This window comes from Euleptes europaea, chromosome 3, assembly GCF_029931775.1.
Source record: "Euleptes europaea isolate rEulEur1 chromosome 3, rEulEur1.hap1, whole genome shotgun sequence".
NCBI lineage: Eukaryota > Metazoa > Chordata > Lepidosauria > Squamata > Sphaerodactylidae > Euleptes > Euleptes europaea.
The window spans coordinates 27,477,828-27,503,696 of record NC_079314.1 but is presented as its reverse complement, the minus strand read 5'-3'; the positions used below and the strand labels follow the sequence as shown (position 1 = coordinate 27,503,696).

The following is a 25,869-nucleotide window of genomic DNA, read 5'->3' as shown; positions in this document are numbered from 1 at the left end:
GGGAGGGACTTCAATGCCATAGAGTCCAATTGCCAAAGCGGCCATTTTCTCCAGGGGAACTGATCTCTATCACCTGGAGATCAGTTGCTATAGCAGATCTCCAGCCACCACCTGGAGGTTTAGCAAAAAGAAGCACTCAATACTAAGTAGACTAGCTATGTAAAAAAATAGTATTCAGCTCACACAAATTATGCAAAAGTGTGATGTTATTATTTACAAGTGCAAGAAGCCAACAATAATAGAGATACATGCAACAAAATATATACAAAGATAAAGTGTAGGTGTAGAGCTACCAATTCAGATGGTCAGTTTCAACCTGGAAAGTTGATACATGCAACAAAATATATACAAAGATAAAGTGTAGGTGTAGAGCTACCAATTCAGATGGTCAGTTTCAACCTGGAAAGTCTTTTAAAGGTAAGTACAATGACTTTTCTATTTCTTTCTTCCAGAAAGATTACGAGACTGAAGCATAAACACAGCTGGACAACGCCAAAGCTGGGGAGCGCCTTCCGGGTGAATTCAACGCTTTCGCGAAGAAGACAGCTTCTTCAGCCCATAGCCACACCAAAGTAGTTTTTCCTTCAATAAACAATGAATATTCCTAGCTTGTATGTCTCTCTCTTCTCTGCCTAGTTGGCTGCTTGAATAATACTGCTTGTGCTCTAAGGCACAGGTGCTTTGCGTCTATTTTGTTGCATGTATCTCTATTATTGTTGGCTTCTTGCACTTGTAAATAATAACATCACAAAATATTGTCGAAGGCTTTCACGGTCAGAGTTCTGTGTGACCGTGGTCTTGGTATTTTCTTTCCTGACGTTTCGCCAGCAGCTGTGGCAGGCATCTTCAGAGGAGCAACACTGAAGGACAGTGTCTCTCAGTGTCAAGTGTGTAGGAAGAGTAATATATAGTCAGAAAGGGGTTGGGTTTGAGCTGAATCATTGTCCTGCAAAAAGTATCAAAGGTAATGTGCTAATTACCTAATTACCTAATTAGCACATTACCTTTGATACTTTTTGCAGGACAATGATTCAGCTCAAACCCAACCCCTTTCTGACTATATTACTCTTCCTACACACTTGACACTGAGAGACACAGTCCTTCAGTGTTGCTCCTCTGAAGATGCCAGCGAAAAGTCAGGAAAGAAAACACCAAGACCACGGTCACACACCCCGGATAACCCACAAGAACCAATAACATCACACTTTTGCATAATTTGTGTGAGCTGAATACTATTTTTTTGCATAACCACCTGGAGGCTGGCAACCCTGGGTGTGGGGAGTGAGACCTTGCCTTGAATGAAAGGCTGCGGGGCTCACCCTCGTCCCTCCAAGGTATGCCTGGAGTGGATGGGGGGGGGTGAGGCCATTCCCCCCCCGCTCAAGAGTTAAAACCCCCCAGCCACTCACTCCTGTCTCCCGCGACCCCCTCCTCGCCTTTCTCCCGCGGCTGCAAGGAGCGCACGAAGCGCAGCAGCTCCGCCAGCTCGACGGTCTCCAGGGCCTCGAAGCCGCCGCCCAGGCAGTCGCCCAGCAGGGCCCCGAGGAGGCAGCCCCGGAACCGGCTCCGGCTGAGGAGCAGCGGGCCCGACGCCGCCAAGCCGCTGCCCGCCATCTTGGCCGCCCTCCGCTGAGGGGAACGGCGACGCCCCGCGGGCCCCCAGATGTGCTCGGTGCTGATTGGCCAGCCCTTGTGGCTATCATTAAGCAGGCCGCCCCCGCCGCTGACGGGCGGCCCTCTCGGCCTATGACTGGCTCGTGGAGGAGAGGGAGGGCGGTCCGTGGCTGTGAGGGAGGATGGAGACTAGTCATGAGGCACACCTGTTCTCTCCAGGACCAGAGGCGCTAGGCCTGTTATCTCAGGTGCTGTGGGACACAGGCAGGACGGCGCTGCGGCAGTTGTCTTGTTTGGGGGCTTCCTGGACTCTAGGAAGAAATGCTTCCTTTTATCTGCAGTAGTAGAAAAGGGCCAGAGTCCAGTAGCACCTTAAAGACGAACAAGAATATTTCCTGGCAGGGTGTGAGCTTTCGTGAGCCACAGCTCCCTTCTTCAGCTCACTTTAGTAGAAAAGGGCCAGAGTCCAGTAGCACCTTAAAGACGAACAAAAATATTTCCTGGCAGGGTGTGGGCTTTCGTGAGCCACAGCTCCCTTCTTCAGGTTCTTATCATCTTTAATAAGATAATTCACAGTAGTAGAAAAGGGCAAGAGTCCAGTAGCACCTTAAAGACGAACAAAAATATCTTCTGGCAGGGTATGGGCTTTCGTGAGCCACAGCTCACTTCTTCAGTGGAATCGGAAGAAGTGAGCTGTGGCTCACGAACGCTCATACCCTATCAGAAAATATTTTTGTTAGTCTTCAAGGTGCTACTGGACTCTTTTCTACTACTGCAGATAGACTAGCACGGCTACCCACTGTGAATTTCCTTTTATCTGTTTTAAGAAGAAAGGCCCTGCTGGATCAGACCGAGGCTCATCAAGTCCAGCAGCCTGCTCACACGGTGTGTGAGCAGGCTGCTGGACTTGATGGGCCTCGGTCTGATCCAGCAGGGCCTTTATCTTCTTAAAACAGATAAAAGGAAGTATTTCTTCACCCAACGCATGTGGAACTCCCTGCCCCAGGATGTGGTGACGGCTGCCAACTTGGAAGGCCTTAAGTAGACATGTTCATGGAAGAGAGGGCTATCCATGGCTACTAGTAAAAATGGATCCTAGTCATGATGCATACCTGTTCTCTCCAGGACCAGAGGAGCATGCCTGTTTTCTTAGGTGCTTTGGAGCACAGGCAGGATGCTGCTGCTGCAGCCGTCTTGTTTGTGGGCTTCCTAGAGGCACCTGGTTGGGCCACTGTGTGAACAGACTGCTGGACTTGATGGGCCTCGGTCTGATCCAGCAGGGCTTTTCTTGTGTTCACCTGGACCTTCGTTTTCCTGACCCCCCCCCCCTGTTGCCAAACAGGCGGCTTCGTGCAGAACTGGGGGGCAGCAGCAGTAGGCGTCACGATTGCAAAGGTGTTATGTTCTTCTGCGTTAGCAAAATAAAACAAAAAAAATCTAGGATTTCGGTCATATTTTTAGCATTTGGGTGGCACCTCTGAATGGGATGTACTAAAAGGAATGGCAGGATTGCCCGCTGGAAACAATGGGAGAGATTCAAAACAGATAAAAAGAAAAGTATTTCTTCACACAATGCATAGTTAAATTGTGGAACTCCCTGCCCCAGGATGTGGTGATGGCTGCCAACTTGGAAGGCTTTAAGAGGGGAGTGGACATGTTCGTGGAGGAGAGGGCTATCCATGGCTACTAATCAAAATGGATACTAGTTACGACACATACCTATTCTGTCTAGTATCAGAGGAGCATGCCTATGATATTAGGTTCTGTGGAACACAGGCAGGATGCTGCTGTAGTCGTCTTGTTTGTGGGCTTCCTAGAGGCACCTGGTTGACCACTGTGTGAACAGACTGCTGGGCTTGATGGACCCTTAGTCTGATCCAGCATGGCCTTTCTTATGTTCTTATGAGATGATTGAAGGCCCATTGCAGATAATGGGAGCCAGGAATGCCAATTGACTTGCATGGGCTCCATCAAAATACATTACAGCACAAAAAAAGTTGCCATGAAAATGTAGAACAGATTTCCAGTAAAGGTCTCTGGGCCCAGATAAAAGGCTCTGAGGCTGTCATTCTAGTCCCAGAGCACTGATTCTGTTCCTAGGGACCATCATTCCACTCTGGGGGCTGGCTTTCCAGTCCCATAACACTTCTGCTACTCCCAGGTGCTGTCATTCTACTCTGCGACTTGTCATTCCAGTCCCAGAGCACTGATTCGATTCCTAGGGACTGTCATTCCACTCTTTGTGCTGTAAGTCCATGCAAGTCAATTGGCATTCCTGGCTCCCATTATCTGCAATGTGCCTTCAGTCCTCTTCCATTGTTTCTAGTGGGCAATCCTGTCATTCCTTTTAGTACATCCCCTCTAAAGGTGACCCCCACCCCCAGGTCCTGTTCATGGCTACTGGCAAATTAAAAAAAAATCTAATGGCAGCTTAAAGACTTAACAGCATTTACTAAAACATGAGTTTTTGTGTGTCACTGCTCACTTCATCAGATGTCTTACAGAATGGGCTGAAAGCACATATTGAAATAGAAGTTAGACTTTAAAGGTATCACTAGATGTTTTATTTTGCAGTGGCCATGAACAGGAATCTGAGGGGGTGGGGATCTTTGGAGACTAGTCTGTTTTCATGCTGAAATAAATGTTGATCTTTCAAAGGTGCCACCTGAATGCTAAAAAGACTGAAACACACATAGTATCTTTTATTAGGAACAACCACAAAATTGACCCCCAAAAAATTACAGTGCAAGCTTTCAAGCTGGCCAGAACTCTTCACCAGGCTAGATGTTACCAAAAAAATTAAAGATAAAGAGAGTGGGGAAAAGCCATTCTTTCAGGCCATGATCTTGTGGGCATTTCTCAGGGAAGCAAGCAAGCTTAATTTTATTGCAGTGTGAATGGGGTTTGGTAACAACTCAACACATTCACTAGTGGCAAAGCTAAACTCGGTCCATATTATCACATGAACATGAAGCTGCCTTATACTGAATCAGACCCTTGGTCCATCAAAGTCAGTATTGTCTACTCAGACCAGCACCGGCTCTCCAGGGTCTCAGGTACAGGTCTTGCTCATCAGCTACTTGCCTAGTCCCTTTAACTGGAGGTGCCAGGGATTGAACCTGGGACCTTCTGCATGCCAAGCAGATGCTCTACCACTGAGCCACAGCCCCTCCATTCTTTGGTATTTCACTAAAATGCAGAAACCACTCCAAGGCCATCCAAAATGGTTTCAAACTCCAAACAAGAAACACAGTTTCCCTGGAAGTTCCTTAGTGTTTGAGATAAATGTAAGGTGTTGCAGAATTAAAGCCAAATCAGAGGGTATTGCCTTGTTTTGAGATTACAGTCTTTACTCATCTCTGCTTTTATTCTGTTGACAATTCTTTATTTCCGTGGCTGAAATCAGGTATCTTTGACATAGGAAAAAAGAAGGTTTTGCAGTCATGGTGGTCCACACAAAATCTCCCAAACAAGTCAAAATATGTGTAATGCTTTTTATTAGGACCAACCAAGTTGCCACAAAACATTGTGCGGGCTTTTGAGTTCACCAGAACTACTTAGCCAGCTTGATGTTACAAAAATTTTAGAAGCAAAGTTTTCAGCCCATGATGTTCCAACCTGATCTGACACGCATGCTCTGTGAGATGCAAGCAGGTGATTGGCTTGTCTTTATTGCTGGTTTTGTTACAGCACATTATCTGGGAAGCCGGTTGGATTTCCCGCATCGCACCTTACAAAATTTAAATGGATACAACCATTAAGACTGGGAACCTGAAATGCCAGAAACATTTTGCAGAGGGCCAAGGGCACAACAAAGCCAGTCACTGAGGTCAGGTTTGTTTATTGGTTGCCACTTTAAACAGTCAAAGAAAGGGGCAGGCATACAACTCTGGGGCAGAAAGAAAAAGGAGGAAACAAACTTCATTCGAACTCGTCACAGGTGGCAGGTTACCTTGACATGGAGCCATTAGGAGGGAAATGGCACCCACTTTCCAAACCAATTCTCTCTTCAGCATTCTTTCAGGGATCACACATTGAGCCCAGTATACTACGCCAGCTCCAGCTGCCGGCTCTTGAGGGGCGAGAGGGTGCGGTTAGTGGTCCGGTTGAACGTGTCCACCTCCGGCACAAATTTCTCAGCAGGGACCGTCAGCTTCCGTCTGGAGTCCATGCATTTGTTATCGAGCATCAGGGAGTTGGTTTTGTAGGTAATGTCTGCCTGGATGCGGTACAAGTGTTTGTACAGAGCATCCAAAGCATCCCTGTAGAAAGGCAAGATGAGGTGATTAGGGCTGACCTTTGAATCAAACGCTTTTTTTGCACGGGCTGTTTCCGTGGTGATAACACACACACACTACTTTGGGGCTTTGTTTTCATTATGCACATCTTTCCCGAGCTTTAGAAGTCACTTCACTCTCTCCACACTGGATGCTGCCAGAAGCAGCATCCAGAAAATGCAGGGAGAGAGAGATGTGACTTCTAAAGGTCAGAAAAGACATGCATAATGAAAACAAAGCCCCAAAGTAGTGGGGGGGGGTGATTGCCACGGAAACAACCTGTGCATAGAAGGCCAAAGCTTCTGGCTCTTTAATTTTAAAATTAACATGCTGCTGGTCCAAACTGTATTCAAAGAAAATTTAGAGGGGGGGGAATTAGGGTTAGATTGTAGAAGAAGAGGAGTTGGTTTTTATATGCCAGCTTTATCACTTAAGGAAGAATCAAACCAGCTCACAATCACCTTCCCTTCCCCTCCTCACAACAGACACTCTGTGGGGTAGGTGAGGCTGAGAGAGCTCTAAGACCGCTGTGACTAGCCCAAGGTCACCCAGCTGGCTTCACGTGTAGGAGTGGGGAAACCAACCTGGTTAACCAGATTAGTGTCTGCTGCTCATGTGGAGGAGTGGGGAATCAAACCCGGTTCTCCAGATTAGAGTCCACCGCTCCAAACCACCGCTCTTAACCACTACACCACGCTGGTGTACAGATCCATTCCACTAGTGGAGGCACTTGCCTCCAGCGGAAGTTGCCTACTCATGATATAAGATGCTCTTCTGAGCGCCTTGTACCAGGGGAAGGCCCCTCCTGCCAAAGAAAGTGCTTCTGCTGGCAGATTCAACAAGATGACGATAATAATTTTAAAAGAGTAAAACTGCACATGCCTCTCTTGAGAGGAAATCCAAAAGGACCCACTCAGCAAACCATCTGTTTGACATGCGTGCTGAACCGTAAGGGAAAAAACCTCTTCATTATCAATGGAGAGGCATTCATGAGATTGTATTTTCCATTTCAGTAGCTGTATGTTAATAAGGTCTAGCAACCTTGGAGGAAACTGGATTTTTAGTCCCGTGATAGGAAACTTTTACACATGGCTTTTTCCCTGCAAGAGTTTAGATTGATGTAGGAGCCCCGTGGCGCAGAGTGGTCAGCTGCAGTCCAAAGCTCTGCTCACAACCTGAGTTCAATCCCGACGGAAATCGGTTTCAGATAGCCGGCGGAAGGTTGACTCAGCCTTCCATCCTTCCGAGGTCGGTAAAAGGAGTACCCAGCTTGCTGGGGTAAAGGGGAGATGACTGGGGAAGGCACTGGCAAACCACCCCGTAAACAATGTGACGTCACCCCATGGGTCAGGAATGACCCGGTGCTTGCACAGAGGACCTTTACCTTTTAGGAGAGGAAAAACCATGTACAGTATCTGTTGTGTGCATATCGTATACATGCTTTGTCCCCTAGTGTTATATAGTAATCTACTGCTGCTTGCAGCCCCTGGAAATCAGATTGTGGACACAGAGATGCTCCCCTCCTCAAAAACTACTATTAATGTGATGACCATTTTTGCAACTTCTTTGTATTTCCCATAGAAAGTCATTCACATCGGACTGCCTTTTTAAATTTAAAACAGCTACACAAGTTGTACCTTTTGCGCGCATACCTTGAGCTCAACCCGATCAAGTTCAGATGCTCAGCTTTTGCATGGAGAATCCCCACAAGGTCCAACTAAACCTTGTTTTTAACCTGCTAACGCATGCAAACACATGAGTGCACAGCATGAACAGGCACAGGCAGGGAATGGGAAGTCTGTGTGCACGTCACCCATTCCCATCTGAACAATCTACTTGTGCTCATGAATGCTCATGCACTTATAATAGCGGGGGAAGGGGAGGGGCTGTGGCTCAGTGGTAGAGCATCTGCTTGGCATGCAGAAGGTCCCAGGTTCAATCCCCGGCATCTCCAGTTAAAGGGACTAGGCAAGTAGGTGATGTGAAAGACCTCTGCCTGTGACCCTGAGGAGCCACTGCCAGTCTGAGTAGACAATACTGACTTTGATGGACCAAGGGTCTGATTCAACATAAGGCAGCTTCATGTGTTCAAGGACAAGCAGGTTTAAAACAAGGCTCTATCAACCCTGTGGGGCTCTTCTTTACAACCATGTTATGCTTGTACTTGCGTGGATGGAGCTTCTAGTACATGGCCCCATTTATCTCCATAGGGCCAGACTGCTGGCTGGATATTTAAGAGCTCCTGAAGAATAATCCCATGACTCTACTTGCAGCAACAGTTTTGTTACTGAATCAAGGTGACGCCCTGCTGAGCTGCCAAAATCAAAGCAGGCGTGGTTTAAGGGATCCTATGTTCCTTTCCCCCCCCTTTTTTTTTGCCCTTCAAGGAAAACTGAGACACGTACTGAGATTGTGCCAGCTTCTGCTTCAAAGCTGCAATTGTTCCTTCCAGTTGATGAACTTCATCGGTCAATCCATGCTGAGCCTGAAAAACAGCCAAGGGCCATTAGGGTTAATCCGCACCAAATGCTAGCATTAGGTAATGCAGTTGTTCTATCTGCCAACTTTGCTCATCTTCCTCAACCATGGCTAGGCTGACACAATCTGGGGGGAAAAAATCATCTGAACCTGCAATTTCCAACACGGTGCCCCCGGTGAGCACCAGGGCGCTCACCAATGCATTCCCTGGTTCCTACTTCCTCCTTTTCTCAAAGCAAAGCTTATGGCAGCAGAAGGTGCTTCAGAAGATGCACATGCCTCCATCATAGGATGGACATTTGGCCTGGAAACTCCAGTTGGTGATTGGCCTGGGTCCCCATGGCAACCATTTTGTGACTGCCCAGTTATAAAAGCCATTTTCTGGTGGAACCCACAATCTGTTTTCAGAATCCAAAAGGACCCAAAGGTTCAATAAGTTTGGATTCCTGATCTGAAGAGTTGCTTATACCCATACAAATTAGTCCAAAAGATGAGGATGAGCATTACCGATTTCTGCAGACCATATTATCCCGCTTTCCAGGAAGGTCAGATCAGGAGAAATTAGTCATATTATTGAAATACAGAGACAAATTCACCACTTTCCAAATGGCAAGACTTGCTGCCGCCATCATGAAGCATAAAAAGATGATGGGGCATGCTGACCGTAATATCTATGACCAATAATTGCTCTACTCTGTGTCACCTGTCATCTTTTAGTTGTCTCTGGATTGTATGATCTTTCCTTCCTATTATTAGATATATATTTTAATGATGAATTTGTATTTGCATTTTCGTATTTTATGGGAAATGTTTAATTCTTTAAATTATGTTGCTAATTTTAATGTTATTGGTTTTATTTTGGTGGAATTCCCACCTTATTCTGTATTGTTGCTATGGCTTTTTTTTTTGCTAATGCCATAAAGACTTGATGATGATTCTTCCAGGACCATACAAATCTGCCCAGGTTTAGAGACCCACGCAGGGTGTCTTTCTGTGACCTTATCTGAGTGACAGTAGGTTGCCTGGGATCCATGGAACCTGGGTCTCCCAGTTCCTAGCCTGATACTCTTAACTACTACATCATGCTGGCCATGCTCACAGTCACACTGGCTTGGGAGAAACGCTTCAAGATTACTTCAGCATCAAAGATGAAAGTGGTTTTGAGAAATCTGTCTGGAGCAAGGGAGAAATTGTTGCTGGTAAGTGGGGTTTGGAGCACAGGCACACATGATTTTTGGACAGTATTATGTAGCAGAGGTCTTTTTTTAGAACCATAAAGTATCCTATTCTGAAAACATGCTTGTGTTTGAAAAGGAAATTGTCATATCCCAAATTCAAAAGACTTACAGTGCAATGGCTACTAGTTATGATGCATACCTATTCTCTCCAGGATTAGAGGAGCATGCCTATTGTTTTGGGTGCGGTGGAACACAGGCAGGACAATGCTGCTGCAGTTGTCTTGTTTGTGGGCTTCCTAGAGGCACCTGGTTGGGCCACTGTGTGATCAGACTGCTGGACTTGATGGGCCTTGGTCTGATCCAGCAGAGCCTTTCTTATATTAATCCTAAAAAGAGTTACTCCATTCTAATCCCATTGATTTCAGTGGGCTTAGACGAGTGTAACTGCATAGGAATGCACTGTTAGTCTTTTTTTAAAAAAACAAAAGCTGCAGGTGGGCGAAGCAAATGCTCTGAGCATGACGGTGCGCTCACACTCTGGATATGGCCCCAAGTTAAAACAAAGATTCTTGAAAGATACAACACGTAGTATCCTTGTCTTGGTCATCAATCTAGGCCAGCAGCTGTTTGCCTTGGGGTTGCCAGCTCTGGGTTGGAAAATACCCGGAGATTTTTGGGCTGGAGCCTGAGGAGGGCAGGGTTTTGGGAGGGACTTGTAATAGTGGGAGATCTCCAGCTAGCATCTGAAGGTTGGCAACCCTAGTTTTACTGCCCTCTTCTGTTCAGGGCCAGCGAATGGAAGAAGAAGAGTTGGTTTTTATATGCCAACTTTCTCTACCTTTTAAGGAAGAATCAAACTGGCTTACAATCACCTTCCCTTCCCCACAACAGACACCCTGTGAGGTAGGTGGGGCTGAGAGAGCTCTAAGAGAACTGTGACTAGCCCAAGGTCACCCAGCTGGCTTCATGTGGAGGAGTGGGGAATCAAACCCGGTTCTCCAGGAGTCCACCGCTCCAAACTACCGCTCTTAACCACTACACCACTCTGGCAGCCACTTCCAGTGATATGGGGGCTGACAAATTTCTTCTGACGGTACATTTTTCCATGGAAAAATTTCCACCGCCCATATGTCAATATAGTCTATCAATAGTTCCCTGGGCTGTTGTGCTTGCAAATCCATTGTGTTAGGTGGGCTAAATGTGGGATATAAAGCATGGTCAGACCCCACTGCTTGTACGGGTTATGTTTGCCTTCTTTTGCTAACATTATTTAAATACTTCATGTGTTTAAATTTGAACTGGGAAATATTTCTCTTTCCCAGAAAACCTACATCACTGGCCACTTCACACCCGCTGTTTCCCTCTTTAAGGGAAAGCAGCCTGATCCTTTTCCTCCCTTCGATGCTCAAAGTACCTGGTCACGGCACAGCTCCATATGGGGCCGGTAAGTCCTGGTCTCCAAGCGGGTGTGAGCTAGCTTCAGGTTCCACATCTTCCTTCGGATATCTTCCTCCAGGCGCCTGATGTCCTCCTCCATCTCAGCAATTTCTTCGAGGGTCTGAGGAAATCAAGATCATGATGGGAAGAGGGGCTGACCACAGGTCATCGGGGCACAATGCAGTATGCTCAGCAAGCTCCAGGCACACCTATTTATTTAGACATTTATACCCCTCTTTTCTTTCCAATGGGGATCTGTTCTCCCCTCTTCTGTTTTATCCTCACAACAAAGTGTGAGGCAGGGTCAGCCATGAGACAGTGATTGGCCCAGGGTCACCTAGCGAGCTTCCATGGTAGTTTATGCATAGTAGTTTTACTTAAGGTTCGTTGCTCACTGTACCCACACTTTCCTGTTGGCAGGCTATGCACCAGCAGTCTCCAAGCTCAAATCAGGAAGTATTTGAATCACCGCCCCTTGAAATGCTGCTTTGTAATAGGCTGTAGTGAGAGAAAAGTTCCCCCCTCCAAAACCCAATTGCCACATAAAAAGCATTTTAATAGCATGTTAAGAACAAAAATGAAGAGCCCCATGGCACAGAGTGATAAGCTGCAGTATTGCAGTCAAAAGCTCTGCTCACAAGCTGAGTTCAATCCTGACGGAAGTCGGGTTCAGGTAGCTGGCTCAAGGTTGACTCAGCCTTCCATCCTTCCAAGGTCGGTAAAATGAGTACTCAGCTTGCTGCTGGGGGTAAAGTGTAGATGACTGGGGAAGGCAACGGCAAACCACCCCTTAAACAAAGTCTGCCTAGTTAATGTCGGGATGTGACGTCACCCCATGGGTCAGGAATTACCTGGTGCTTGCACAGGGGACTACCTTTCCCTTTAAGAACAAAAATAAAAAACAGAGCTAATTGAAAGGACCGGGGGGGGGGGGGGCGCAAGCCTTGTTTTTAAAAGTCTTCTGCTCAGAAAGAACTCAGAGGAAGCATTTGAATCCCCACCCCTTGACATGCTGCTTTGTAATTGGCTGTCTGCTTGCTGTGAGAGAAACCAAGCTTCTGTGTCCTGCACTTTGCCTTATGCATGGGGATTTCAAGCGGGCTGAGCTCAGGGGAGAGGGAAGAATAGGGTTAATAGAGGGACGGGAATTTTATGAGGGCTGGCAGCGAGGTCATCCCTAATGGAGGGAAAACTCATGCATAACTCCAAGGGACAACCGAGACAGACGGGGAGGGGGTGTTAAAGTACCCATGCATAAATGACCCATGGAAGAGAGGGGGTGGGATCCTGGATCTCCTCCCAGATCCCAGTCCAGCAATAGTCCACGCCGGCACTCACCTGATCAGTTCCCTCCTAATGAGGATCCAAAAAGCTGTTACAGACAGTCAAAGAATAAACTACTGTCATCAAATGGGATCATAAGTCTGAGGAGAGCCTTTCCAGGGTGTGAGAAGCTCCCCTCCAAAAGGGTCTATTCAGAAATATTTTTCTCTAATGAGGCAATATGTATAGGATGGGATTGGGAAGTCAGGATCTGCATTACAAGTTGGTGCCAGGCCCTGTCCTTTGTTTGGGAAGAGATCTTTCCCCCATCATCTTTCTATTTACAGGTTGTTGGTTGTGGGTAAAATGGGGAGTGCTGGGATTTTTGCAGTTGGAGTGGTGGTGGGGAGGAAACCAATTTTAGATACATGATGGGGGATGGAGGAAGCTTTACAGTGAGCAGAAAATAGCAGATGGGAAGGAATTAAAACCACCACATTCATTGCAAATGTATCTTCCCTGCTCCAGGGCCAGGTAATTTCAAAAAATGGTTTTGCATGCTTATAGTAGATGGTGAGAGATTTCCCATCCTCCCCAGATTCCTGTAGCATTTCTATAATTGTTCTTAAAATGCCTAAACACACAAAGGGAAAGATTTACTTACGTGCAGGTAAAACATACATGTTCCATTTTTAAAATAAGAAAAAAGCAGGCAGCCTGCTTGAGGAATGGGACGAGTACCAAGACGGTCAATTAAGCATGCAACTTAATAGATGTACAAATCTACAAAATGCCAAACCTCAAGTTGTGATTGAAGAACCTACTCAGACACCTTTTTAAACGTTATGTCTACCTTTAGTCCAAGGCTGTGAGCGTTTCAGAGTTTGCTATGTCTAGTCATAGCCAACTTACAGCAACCTCATAAGATTTTCAAGCAAGAGACAAACACAGGGGGCTTGCGATTGCCTGCCTATGCAAAGTAATCCTGGACTTCCTTGGTGGTCTCCCATCCAATTACTAACCAAGGCCAACCCTGTTTAGCTTCCTAGTCTGACAAAGATCAGTCTAGCCTGGGCCATCAAGATCAGGACAATAATGTTTAGAATCACAGAATCATAGAGTTGGAAGGGACCACCAGGGTCATCTAGTCCAACCCCCTGCACAATGCAGGAAATTCCAAACTACCTCCCACGCACGCACACAGTGACCCATACTTCATGCCCAGAAGATGGCCACGGTGCCCTCCCTCTCATGATCTGCCTAAGATCATAGAATCAGCATTGCTGACAGATGGCCATCTAACTTCTTCTTAAAAACTTCCAGGGAAGGAGAGCTTACCACCTCCTCAGGAAGCCTGTTCCACTGAGGAACTACTCTAACTGTTAGAAAACTGTTAGAAGCAGGAGTATATTGGAGGTAGGGTTGGGTTTGGGGAGGGGAGGGACTTCAATGCCATAGAGTCCAGTTGCCAAAGCAGCCACTTTCTCCAGGTGAACTGATCTCTATTGGCTGGAGATCAGTTGTAATAGCAGGAGATCTCCAGCTAGTACCTGGAGTTTGGCAACGCTAAACGGAGAGGTTGGGTCAAAACTGAGGTTACCTCCCCTAAGAGCACAGGCAATTCCTTTTTAGATAAAAGACACAAATCACTGTTGTCATCCAGGGAAGAACCACGCACATGGTGCTTCCCCTACCCCAAATGACCAAGACAGCATTGTTTAAGGCTTTGTGCTGTCTGTGAGAAAGGCCCTCAATTCTAGGGCTCACCTTAATGGACACTGTGTTTCTTGGGCCGGGATGACCCAACTGCGCAAGCAAGCCAGGCAGTGGCTTGCGGCAGCAAACATTTTCTGAGCATGTCTGCTGTGGGCACAGTTAGAGTTGCAGCTCCTCTGCATCACCAACCATTCCTGGGCCTCCTCAGATCAGAAGAGTGCTGCAGAGTCTCTGGGACTGGCACTGGTTTTCCAAGGGGGCAGAGGAAATTAGGCAGATTCTTGGGGGTACAGCCAGGTATCAGATGCCTGGTCCTCAGCAGAGGATTGGAAAGGAACAGTTTGCCCTTGCCAACTGACCCGTACTTATTTACAGCTTCCTCATCCTCCCATAAGCACACTCCCAAAAGGAGAAGTGTTAGTAGGGATAGGAATTGGGTGGGTGGGGTGACTGGTGATTATAAAGTATATGGTGTTAGGGCCCAACAAACAATGGCATTGTCAGGGTCCCAAAATTTCATTCCCGTGGGTCCCCCTCCTAACCAGTCTGCAGCCATATCGACCCTCATTCAGCTGTTCTTACTGCCAGCATACAGTAACTTGTATTCAGTTGTCACTTGGTGGTGGATTGGTTGCATTTAAGACAATTCAGAATTCAGCTAGAGCTCTCTCAGTTGCATCTCCTTGGAACATTAATTGCCAGACAGAGGACACAGTGTAATTTTTGATCCTTTGGTACGGAGAGAAGAGATTACCCTGAAATTGTGTGAGAGTGAACATCCTGAAACATGGCAGAGGACTGAATAGAATGCAAAAGCCTTGGACCCTAGAAAGCATCTTGACTCAACACAAACTTGTGAGATCAGTGCAAGTTCCTAGCTATACATGTTCACCTTTCCCTTCCTCTAAGGAGAGAAAGGCAGCTCACATGGTTCTCCCCCATCCCCCTGCTTTGCAACAACCCTGAAAGGTAGATGAAGGGGGTTACCGCACTTTGTATTCCCAGGGATGTATTAAGAGTTTGAAAATGTTATAAAAAAACATCGCTTTGAAAGGGTTTTTGGATACCACGGCTAAAAATTGTTGGAAGACGTCTTCACAGCTAAAGGGGCCAAACAAAGTGCGAACAGTATTTTTTATAACATTTTCAAACTCTTAATGCATCGCTGGGAATACAAGTGTGGTAACCCCTTAGCTTGAGAGAGATTATGTGGTGAACCTTGTGGCTGAGTGAGGATTTGAACCTGGACCTCTTTAGCCAGTGTATAACACTGTCCCTCAAGTTTCACGTTATACCTTAATACTTTTGCTTGTCTAATCTTTCTTTGTTTCCCCCTGTTCTTAGACCAAGGTATTGAACAATAAAACCGTAAAACTTAAATAAGAGCCATTTTTGAAAACACCTCCCATCGACTCTTCTCTGCAGCCTTCAAAAAACGAGCAACAAAATAGGTATGCTAAGGGTCAGAGTCCTGTAAGAGGAACTGAGTCTTTTGCTCCAAAGTTGCTCAAGAAAATGCGGACCATTTGTTAAAACATGGTATCATCCATTTTAGCCTAAGTTGGTACACGTCAGGACAGTGCAAAAGGATATGTCCCAAGGAGTCCACTGACTGAAGAGGGCAGGGACACAGCCAGTCTGAAAAAGGGATGTTTAGCATTCGGCCCAGCAAAACCATTCGAAAAAAGGCAATTAAATCTTGAATGCAGATTCTACATAGCTTTGGACTAACCAGAGAATCCAGATAGGAAGGAAGATTACCCTTAGATAACAAGCCCAGGGCACGGGAGAACATGCACTCCGAGCATCAAAATGAGTGTAACTCTTACCTCTAGCATAGATCAATTTGGCTGCATGTTTTTTACATTGATCTACAGAAGAGAAGGTATTCCACCTTCAAATTTACAAGGGATAGTTTGCTGGTCTACTACTATCCAGAAACTCACATTTTTTTCCTGCCACCTCAGTTCATCCAGGGCTCTTTCCAATTCGTGAATTCTCTTCCGGAAGGCAAATTCCGATGCCACGCGCTGAGCTTCTAGCTCATTGTCTGTCTAGAGAGGAGAACACACATAACACATTAGGTTGGAAAGAAGTCATTGTTCACACAACAGCAAGCTTGATTTTTGTTCCCTTGATGATCAGAAGCTTGCCTTTTTAAACAACCAACTAAATTAACGAACACATACAATTGGGGTGGAGGAGAGGGGTTTAAACCAACCCGTTACCTCTGATGACCCCACTGTCTTAACGGGGGAAGGGAAGTTTTGATCCCATCCCATTAGGAAATAATAATAATAATATGGGAAGGGGCTGTGGCTCAGTTGTAGAGCATCTGCTTAGCATGCAGAAGTCCCAGGTTCAATCCCCGGCATCTCCAGTTAAAGGGACTAGGCAGGTAAGTGATATGAAAGACCTTTATCTGCCTGAGACCCTGGGGAGCCACTGCCGGTCTGAGTAGACAATACTGACTTTGATGGACCAGGGGTCTGATTCAGTATAAGGCAGCTTCATATGTTCAATTGCAATGCAATTATTTTTGCTCCATTGAACTTAGTGGGAGCCATGAGCCACTAAGCCCATGACGGTCTGCAAAGCCCTGACCCTTTTTCTATGCGTTCCCTCCTTCATTCCATTGCTGTAGAATGTTAGACAATACTTTCAGGGCGTGGCCAGAATGCAAGACACCAGCTTTTCGAAATAAACATGCAACAATAATTTAAGTTACACCGATGGCATATCAGCCATCAGGATTCTGAGTTGCTTACCTGGGCAATAGTGAGCGCTATTGCTTCCCTCAGCTCCACGGCTGCTTTCATTTCTGCCTCAGCTCGGTCCTTGTTGTAATGGCTATATTGGTCCCACTGTTCTGGAGTGATAGATCTGCAACAGCCCAAAGGATCGGATGGGTTCAGTCATTCAGACAGAGTTTGGGTTTTCAAGATTCCATTCTACAGATTGGTATCACTGCAGGGATATTTGTTAGGGGTTTTGGTTTTCTGAACCTTTTGGGGACACAGCCCACACTAGAGTTTTCACAGGTGGCAGGAACTGCACATGCAAAGTGCCCAGCCTCCACACCAAATGGGAACTGTGCCCAAGCTCACAGCAGAGGAGGAGGCAGAACAACAAAGAGGGCCCCTCTGCCAAAAAGCCAGGCAGGTGCAGACAAAAGATGCAATGGAGGGCACGGGACAGAAATTTGATCCTCGGGATGCAACCTACTGGATAATTCTTTTGTGCAAGCCCCAGCTGAAGTAAATGGGACCAGCACAACAGCATGGATCCCCGGACTTCAACAGGGCTTGCTCAGAATTTCCCAGCGCTCACTGTTAATTAGCAAAACGTTTAGATATATTTATTTATTTCTGGCAAAATTTGGACCAGCCTTAGCACGGAGGTTATGAGGAGATCATCCCCTCCAAACAACCAGCAACGAAACTGTTTCCTGTTTGTGTGCTGAGCTTAGAGGAAGGCCAAAATGCTCCCATGAAAATGTGCCCTGCTCTTGAGACCTTTTGTGAGTAATAGAACGTAATCCAAGATTTGCTGTTTACAAGCCAGTGGTTCACATGCTTTAGATGGGCAGTCGTGATGCCCCATTTCCCCATGCCTCCACAGCAATATCTGAACCCACAAAACCTGATCATGTCTGCCATCACCGCAACCTCCAGCCTCAGTGGCCAATTTCCACATTAGAGAATCCATAGATCGGGCCTGGGATTCCTACACTGTCCTGCTCCACGTTAGCTCCTCAATTCCCAGTGTCTGATTTTGCAACTGCGATGAGCGTAGACAAAGGGGGCTTCAACCTTCCCTCCATGCTGTTTTCCTGACCTTAACTAGTCTGGGGAAAGGGGGTGCTACATGGCCTATTGGAGAAACCCACATGAAAACCTGTGACTGTTACACAGGGCGAGGACCCTGGACCCAATCCGTGTACTCCATAATGTGGAAACTGGCCCTTAATTTCTAAAATGCAGAAGCTAAAGACAAAGGATAGACCCCCCCACCTCACCAGCCAAATGTAATGTGACATCAGTACGGTGGCCCTCATCTGGCAGCTCCATCGCATTATGGTTCTTGGTTCACAGGTCTTGCAAACCTGGTTGACCAGAGACCACTACAGAATAACGATGGTTCTACTGGACTATCTTCAGTGCTCCAGCTTAGTTCTCTCCTGCACAGCTCTGTGCTTAATACAGGCCCGTTTGCAGAGATAGCAGACATATCGCTTGCGTCCAGCCAACACATAAGCAGGAAACTTAATACTGGCATGCAAGTTAATTGTTGTGGTAGAAAGCAGGACAAGGGCTGATCCTTTGAATGGCTGACACATCCTTACCCAACTGGCACTCGAGTAGGGTTGACTTTGTACGAGATGTTGGGCGAGTTGACGTTGAGTGACACGCAAGTCCGGTCGATCTCCAGGGCCTCCATTTTCCCCCGATGGTCAAAGTTAAGCTGGTGGCGGGCTTCCTGCAAGAGGCTATGAAAGGGAAACAAGGAACAGCCTCAAACTAGAGGCCATCACTATAAAGGAAGGGCAGCAGGTGGATATTAAGAAGAGGAAGCCAAACATTATCTTCCTCCCCCTTAATTTGGCCATTAAACAACATCTTGTCTTCTAATAAGGAACTCTTCCAAATCTGAGGATATTTAAATCCAGTGACTGGAGCTCCAAACTGGCAAGACAGATCGTTCTACAAACCTGAAAAGGGCCCTAGGGTTGCAGAAAAATGTGAAAAATACACAGGTGTTAAAAACCTGAAAATGATAAAAGCTGCTCCTGTAGCTTTAAGCAACTGATTCCTTCAGTGGCTGTTGGTAGGCAACCAGAGATTCCAGGCTTGGTTCTGTCAGTAAAAGGCAGGGGGAAGGGGCAGCACCCTTTCCAGCCCTATTTTGGCCTTTGAGGGAGAACTCATTGGGGCTAGGCCTGAGTTGGGTTGCCAGCTCCAGGCTAGGAAATTCCTGGAGATTTTGTAGTGCAGTCTGAGGAGGGCAAGGTTTGAGGAGGGGAGAGGCCTCAGCTGAATATAATGCCACAGGGGCCACCCTCCAAAGCAGCCATTTTCTCTAGGGGCACAGATATTTGTTGTCTGCAGTTCAGTTGTAATTATGGGAGATCTCCAGGTTCCACCTGGAGCTTGGCAAGCCTAGGCCTGGAAGCACTCCTGGGTGACTTAATACCACATGACATCCATGACTCAACTAGGCCTGTTGCTTGCTACTGTTCAACAGCAGCCACCCTATGAAAGTCAGTGTGATGTAGTAGTTAGAACAGAGTAGGGTCTGGAAGACTCAGGTTCGAATTCCCATCTTGCTGAGGAAGCTCACTGGGGGATTTTGGACCAGCCGCATACTTTCAGCCTAACCTACCTCACAGGGTTGTTGTAACGACAAAATGGAGAACAAGGGAATAAAGTAAGCTGCTTTGGTCCCCAATGTGGAGAAAGGTGGGGTATAAATGAAGTAAATAAATAATAAATATAGCTGAGGATGGGAGGCAGATAAAAGGTAGGCTGATGAGTGGCTAAGGAGGAGAGAATGAGGCAGGGAAAAGAGAGAATGTGAGGTTGCCAACATCCAGGTGAGGCCTGGAGATCCCCCGCTATTGCAACTGAGCCCAGGCAATAAAGATCAGTTCCCCTAGAGAAAATGGCTGCTAAGAAGGAGAAGGAGTGTTGGTTTTTATATGGCAACTTTCTCTACCTTTTAAGGAGAATCAAACTGGTTTACAATCTCCTCCCCTTCCTCTCCCCACAACAGACACCTTTTGAGGTAGGTGGGGCTGAGAGTTCAGAGAGAACTGTGACTATCCCAAGGTCACCCAGCAGGCCTCATGTGGAGGAGTGGGGAATCAAACCTAGTTCTCCAGATTACAGTCCACCGCGCCTAACCACTACACCACGCAGGAGGGTGGACTCTATGGCATTGTACTCTGCTGAAGCCCCTCCCCTTACCAAACCCCACCCTCCTTACGCTCCACCCCCAAATCTCCAGATATTTCCCCACCCAGAGCTGGCAACCCTAGATACAGGATAAAAGTGAGGTGCCACCCCACAAGTCCATAAGGGCTCCCTACCATACAAGTGGGCCTGGCCCAGTGGCTGGCACCACACAACTGGATCACAGTTTTTGTTGGGTATTAGATAGCGAGCTTTGCTACATGTCAGAAAGTTAAGGGTTAATATTGTAACTGACCAAGTGGTCAGTATGATGGCCATTGCAATAGTGCCTGGTGGTCACGTATACGACAATTTGCATGTTTAACTGCTTTCAATATCCTTTGTTTGGAAGTGAAAGTAGTTCAGTTCCCTACTACTCTTTTTGGAAGCCAGCCTGCTAGGATGGAGAGGCTTTCTTGTCGTTTAAGAATGCCTACTCATGAGTAAGCTTAGTGCCTGCCAGATGCTTCTGGCAAGCATAGGAAACTAGAATGTAGGAAGGATTATTTGTTTTGCTCCCCGTGATTTTCCTTTACCCTGAGCTTAGAGTAAATCTTGTTTATTACCAAGACAAACGTCTTGTGTCTTTTTGTGCACATGTGTGAATCCTTTATTTTCAATAGACCATGATCAACGATCCACTCCCTCTGAATGGTAGCAGTAAGCCCTTAAGAATCTAACAGTTTTCCTAGGTAGAGGCTGGCAGGGGGGTGAGAGGGAAAGTTTAAGACAGAGGGGCAGATAAAGATAGTTTGGCTGTTGGATAGGAAGAAGATAAGGTTGCCACTTCTGGGTTAGAAAATTCCTAGAGATGTGGAGGGTGGAGCCTGGGGAAGGTGGCGTTGAGGATGAGAGGGACCTCAAAAGGTTAAGGCCATGGACTCCACCCTCCAAAATAGCAATTTCCTCCAGGTAGCTAGGGTTGCCAACCTCCGAGTGGAGGCCGGAGATCACCCGGAATTGCAACTGCTCTCCAGATTAACAGACAACAGTTCCCTTGGAGAACGCAGCTGCTTTGGAGAGCGGGCTCTATACCATTATACCTTGGCTGAGGTCCTTTCCCTCCCCAAAAGTCACCCTCCCGAGGCTCCACTGCCAAATCTCCAGAAATTTTCCAACCTGGTGCTGGGAGGCAGCTGGGAGATCTGTTGCGATTCCAGGAGATCTCCAGGCCCCACCTGGAATTTGGCAACACAAGAAGGAGAGAATGAAGCAAGAAAACGGGAGAGACTATGGTGGCTTTCAGGAAAGAAGCAGAAGAAGCAGAAGCAGAGGTGTTGGTTTTTATATGGCGACTTTCTCTACCACTTAAGGGAGACTCAAACCCACTCAGGGCCTGGGCACGGCGACAGCAGACTCAGAGAGCTGCTGTGGGCCCAGCTGCGGTGAACACTGGGAGCTGCTCCCAGATACTGCTGCCACCGCAAGCAAACTCCAAGGTAACTCATGCTCGCTCAGCAATGGTGGGTGTGTGTGTGTGGGGGGGAGATGTTATTCTCCCCTGCATGTTTCGCTGGGGATAGGGAGCTTGTTAATAAATATTACTTTCAGCAAAGAGAATGGTTGGTGTGCAATTTTAAGCCTCTTGGACAAAGCACAACACTTTCTGCCTTCCACCCTCCATATTGTGCAATCTTTGAACCCAGGTTGCAGGACTCAAGCAACCAGCCCTCCACTGAGCAACATAAGACCTTCTGCTCGACCCACCGTGCCCCTCGGCTCACCAGAGCTGCTCAAAGGCCTCGCTCACTTTCTGTTGGAGGTCCCTCTTGGCCGCATCAATCACCCCCACCTCTTTGTGCAGCTCGTCCTCAGCTGGGTCCTTCACGACGTCGACGTCTCGACGGCTCTCTCGTAGGGTGAGGCATTCGATGGCCACATCCAACGGCAAGTTCTTTGCCTGCAGGGCATGCTCCGCTGCCTCCTTCATCTGAAGAGGAGAAACTAAAATGGAGTAAGGGATTGACACTGCCTGTTTCTTTCCACCTCTCTGGAGACATGACAGGACTTCCCGCAAACAGGACATTGAGTGAGTCTTGCAGGCCAACCAAGTTTCCTTTGGAAATATTTCACAGGTGGGCCTAAGGGGATTGTAGTAGACTTTGGCATGTGGAGAAACAAGTCGAGTGATGGTTCTACCACCACACACTTCAAACCAAGATTTATTAACATCTGTTTCATGTACTTTCCATGGCTTCTCAGGTGGCATGGAACCCGATTTTTATTATGCAGCCGTTAGGATACCCAACAACTCAATCCTCCTTTGTCCCTCCTTTGGGGAGGGGCTGTGGCTCAGTGGTAGAGCATCTGCTTAGCATGCAGAAGGTCCCAGGTTCAATCCCCGGCATCTCCAGTTAAAGGGACTAGGCAAGTAGATGATGTGAAAAACCTCTGCCTGAGACCCTGGAGAGCCGGTGCCGGTCGGAGTAGACAATATTGACTTTGATGGACTGAGGGTCTGATTCAGTATAAGGCAGCTTCATCTGTTCTTGGGTTCACGAAACTGACCACCTTGTTCCAAATTACTTGTTTAGGAATGGTTGGAGAGGGTGAAGAGAGTTTTAAATATATGAGGGTTTCTGAATATTTAAAAACTGCTTTGTTAAGGAGATCAATGCGGTGTACAGAAACCTTAAAATCAAAAGAATCAGAAAAATAATAATAAAAAGGAAAATGGTTTCCATATACCCACAATTGCCTGACAGTATTCCTATCTCCTAACCAACTGAATTAAAAGGCAGCTGGGGGAAAATACTTTACAGCTTTTTAAAAATCAAGCAAGGAGATGTAACTCCACATGCCATTTCAGTTTCAGGAGCCATCTCTGTAACGGCCCTGCTTCTGGCAACTACACATAGAACTTACAGCAGGGATGATTTTTAAAAACCCAGCTTGAAAGGACAGGCAATAAACATAAGGCTATCAGTCTTTTTTAATATACAGAACAATGAGATCAAAATTCTGAAAGAAGGTAAAACCCTCACACTATTCCATAATCCATATGCATGCTACACAAGGTTTCTACAATGTGTTAAGCTTCTAGAACATAAGAAGAATGTAGCTGGATCAGAGCAGTGGTCCACCTAGTCCAGCATCCTGTTTCACAAGCCAACCCTGTGCCTTAGAAGGCCAACAAACTGGGCACAGAGGCCAAGGAATTCCCTTGATGGGGGTTCCTAGCAGAGATTTTCTGCCTTTGTATATGAAGTTTCCCTTTACTCACAGTAGCTAGTAGCCATTGATGGACCCCTCCCCTCCACGAATCAATTTAACCCTCTTTTGAAGCCATTTACGCTCATGGCCATCACTACCTCCACTGGCAGAGAATATCACAGTTTCATTGGGTGCCCCCAAGTTCTAGCATTATAGGAGAGAGAGGGGGGGAACTCTTCCTCTATCCACTTTCTGTATCCCATGCACAATTTTCCAAACCGCTATCATGTTCCCCACGTCACCTTTTTTCTAAGCTGGGAAGTCTAGACTCTTCGGCTTTTCCTCATAGGCAAAGTGCTCCCACCAGTTAATCATTTTGGGTCTGCTAGTCCATGAATTGCCCTGACCTGGATGGCCCACGCTAGCCTGATCTCATCAGATCTCAGAAGCTAAGCAGGGTCAGCCTTGGTTAGTATTTGGATGGGAGACTACCAAGGAATACCAGGATTGCTGTGCAGAGGAAGGAACTGGCAAAAACCCCTCTGTTAGTCTCTTGCCATAAAACCCCCAAAAGGGGTCGCCATAAGTCGGCTGCGACTTGACGGCACTTTACACACACACACACACAGTCCATGAATCAGGAGGCCACTTTATCCAACCTGATTTCAGGGCACTCTACAGAATTTGCCATATCATCATAAAATACCTTTAAAAATATTCATGCCAGGTATGTGCTGGTATAACGTCGTTTAGGGTAGATTTCCCCTAAAATCTCCTGACACGAATGCCCAGAATTTCCTAGAGTCCTTGGAGTTCACAGCCTGAATAAACGGGTCTGCTAGTCATAGGGAGGGGGAAGAGAACTCCTGCCCAGTGGGGAAAAAAACTTCTAGGGATTCCCTTTTGGCATCTGAACGTTCAACAGGCATCGTCCCTTTCTTCACAGTCTTAAGGGCTAGAAACTTGGGATTTGGGAGGGGGGTTAAGATTCTCAGGATGGTGAATTTTGCACCCCAGTTCTGTGGCCTTTTTGCAGAATGCCTGGCACTGTGCCAGAGGCCTTTCATACCTGTGAATTTCCCACCTGCTCAGAGTAAGCCAACCTACTTGGGTCAAGGCATTGATTTCAACATCAAGGTCCGTAAGGCATTTGTCCAGGGCCTCCTTCCACTGATTGACACAGTCAATCCGTTCGTTAAGACGTGTGCGGTTGTCATGTTCATCCCATCTTGTCTGCAGAGGAAAGAGAGAAGGCAAAGGGTCACGACAAGCCACAGAGGCTAGCAGGTGTGCGTAAACCACACACAGAAAGCTGAAACGCCAACTCACCTGGTTGTTGGTTTCATTGCGAAGAAACCGAGCCTCCTGCCTGATCTGGTGGGACGCGGACCGCTGCCTCTCTGCGTTGGTCGAGAGGAGGTCGCAGTTGGTGTACCAGTCCGGGAGTGTGAACCTCTGGCCTGGCTTCACGCTCAGAGTGGCCATGACAGCTCCTGACTATAGAGGATAAGAAGGGGGAAAGTCAGACTGGCCCTTGGTTGGTTGCATCAATAAGGCAACTGTGCTCCCCACTTTGCAGTGCTGAGACTTGCATTTACCCTTCAATGGTTATGCAAAGCAGAATTTTGAATTTACCATACTCGGAAAGGACTTGTCCGTGCTCTTCTGGCTCCATTGACTCATTGACTCATGTGCTCTTGGAATGCCGTTTCTATGAGGACCTTAGAGCACGATATATCTCTCTTTTAATTCATAAATTCAATAACTCTGTGTCCGATATAATGCCTTTTTTAATTAAGTGATAGGGATCCCAAGGCTACATTGGCAGTGGCAAAATTTATCTCCGTCCTTATATCTCCCAAATATTAGATTCAAAACTATGCTGCTCAAGATCAATGGGTCAAGGAGCTTCTAAGGGGGAAAGGAAAGGAAACTTGCATTTGGTCGCCCCCTCCTAGATCTAAAATAATGCTCTTTTCCCTTATTTACGGATTTTATTTGCCACCTGTCCAAGTTTATTTGTTGTAGGCTTCCTTGAGCATTGCAAACTTTAGTTGCTGTCAGAAGACCCACAGGGAAGTAGCCATCTCCCACTCCATGGGAGGGGCATTCCTGGCCCCCGCCCTATAAGGTTATGAATTTATATAGTGCAAACTTACTCCCATCAAAGTGAACACAGCTCATAGATGATGGATCGGTTCAGCAGAGACTAGATCAATTTTCTGTCTTTGCTGCCTGCCTGGGACTATGAACACAGCATTACATAGTGGTTAGTATTAGACTGGGATCTGGGAGACCCAGGTTTACATACCTATTCTGCCGTGGAAGCTTGCTGGGAGACCCTGGGCCCATCACTCTCTCAGCCTAGCCTACCTCACAGTGTTGTTGCGATGATAAGAATGGAGGGGAGAGAGGGGCTGCCAACCTCCAGGTGGGGCCTGGAGATCTCATGGAATTACAGCTGATCTCCGTAATACAGAGACTACCATGTAATATCTCTGTGTCCCAGAAAAAAATATGGATAGGATAGATAAGATGGATCTGTGACTTGCAGGGTGATCTGATAGTAAGCTACTAAGAAATTGTGTCCTGGTGCATAGTGGGCTGGAGAGGTAAGTTGGCCAACCCAAACCTGTCCCAGTACTTAAGACTTTTTGATATAATTTTCATCAGGAAACTTGGGTTGTGGATCAGCTAGAATTCCTGGGCTACACCTCCGTAGCCATTGCAGCAGTTACAACAAATGCCAGGCCCAGAGAAGGGCTTGCCTGCCTTATTTCACAATTAAGTAAGAGCGTTTTG

The 25,869-nt window shown here is 46.8% G+C and overlaps 1 protein-coding gene and 1 non-coding gene across 2 annotated transcripts; one reads left to right on the top strand and one right to left on the bottom strand.

Annotated features, from left to right (window-relative positions):
• Window positions 1-5,610: 5,610 nt before the first annotated feature.
• Window positions 5,611-24,564, bottom strand: TEKT2 (tektin 2). Its single transcript, XM_056847215.1, has 9 exons — window positions 24,397-24,564; window positions 24,175-24,300; window positions 21,639-21,844; window positions 18,309-18,452; window positions 16,732-16,846; window positions 15,910-16,017; window positions 10,962-11,105; window positions 8,297-8,376; window positions 5,611-5,876 (listed from the first exon to the last, which is right to left on the bottom strand). The coding sequence occupies exons 1-9, from the start codon at window positions 24,550-24,552 to the stop codon at window positions 5,663-5,665; spliced, it is 1,293 nt and encodes a 430-aa protein (XP_056703193.1). The 5' UTR covers window positions 24,553-24,564; the 3' UTR covers window positions 5,611-5,662.
• TRNAA-AGC (transfer RNA alanine (anticodon AGC)) lies at window positions 22,196-22,267 on the top strand. The gene has a single exon. It is a non-coding gene; the product is annotated as a tRNA-Ala (tRNA).
• Window positions 24,565-25,869: the final 1,305 nt, after the last annotated feature.

Excerpts from the sequence above, each read along its gene's own strand:
- TEKT2 (XM_056847215.1), bottom strand. The coding sequence starts at position 24,552 with ATGGCCACTCTGAGCGTGAAGCCAGGCCAGAGGTTCACACTCCCGGAC. Across the intron at positions 24,301-24,396 it reads GCAATGAAACCAACAACCAG|ACAAGATGGGATGAACATGA; the intron begins GTGAGTTGGCGT and ends TTTCCTCTGCAG. Across the intron at positions 5,877-8,296 it reads CAGAAGCTGGCACAATCTCA|GGATGCTTTGGATGCTCTGT; the intron begins GTACGTGTCTCA and ends GCCTTTCTACAG.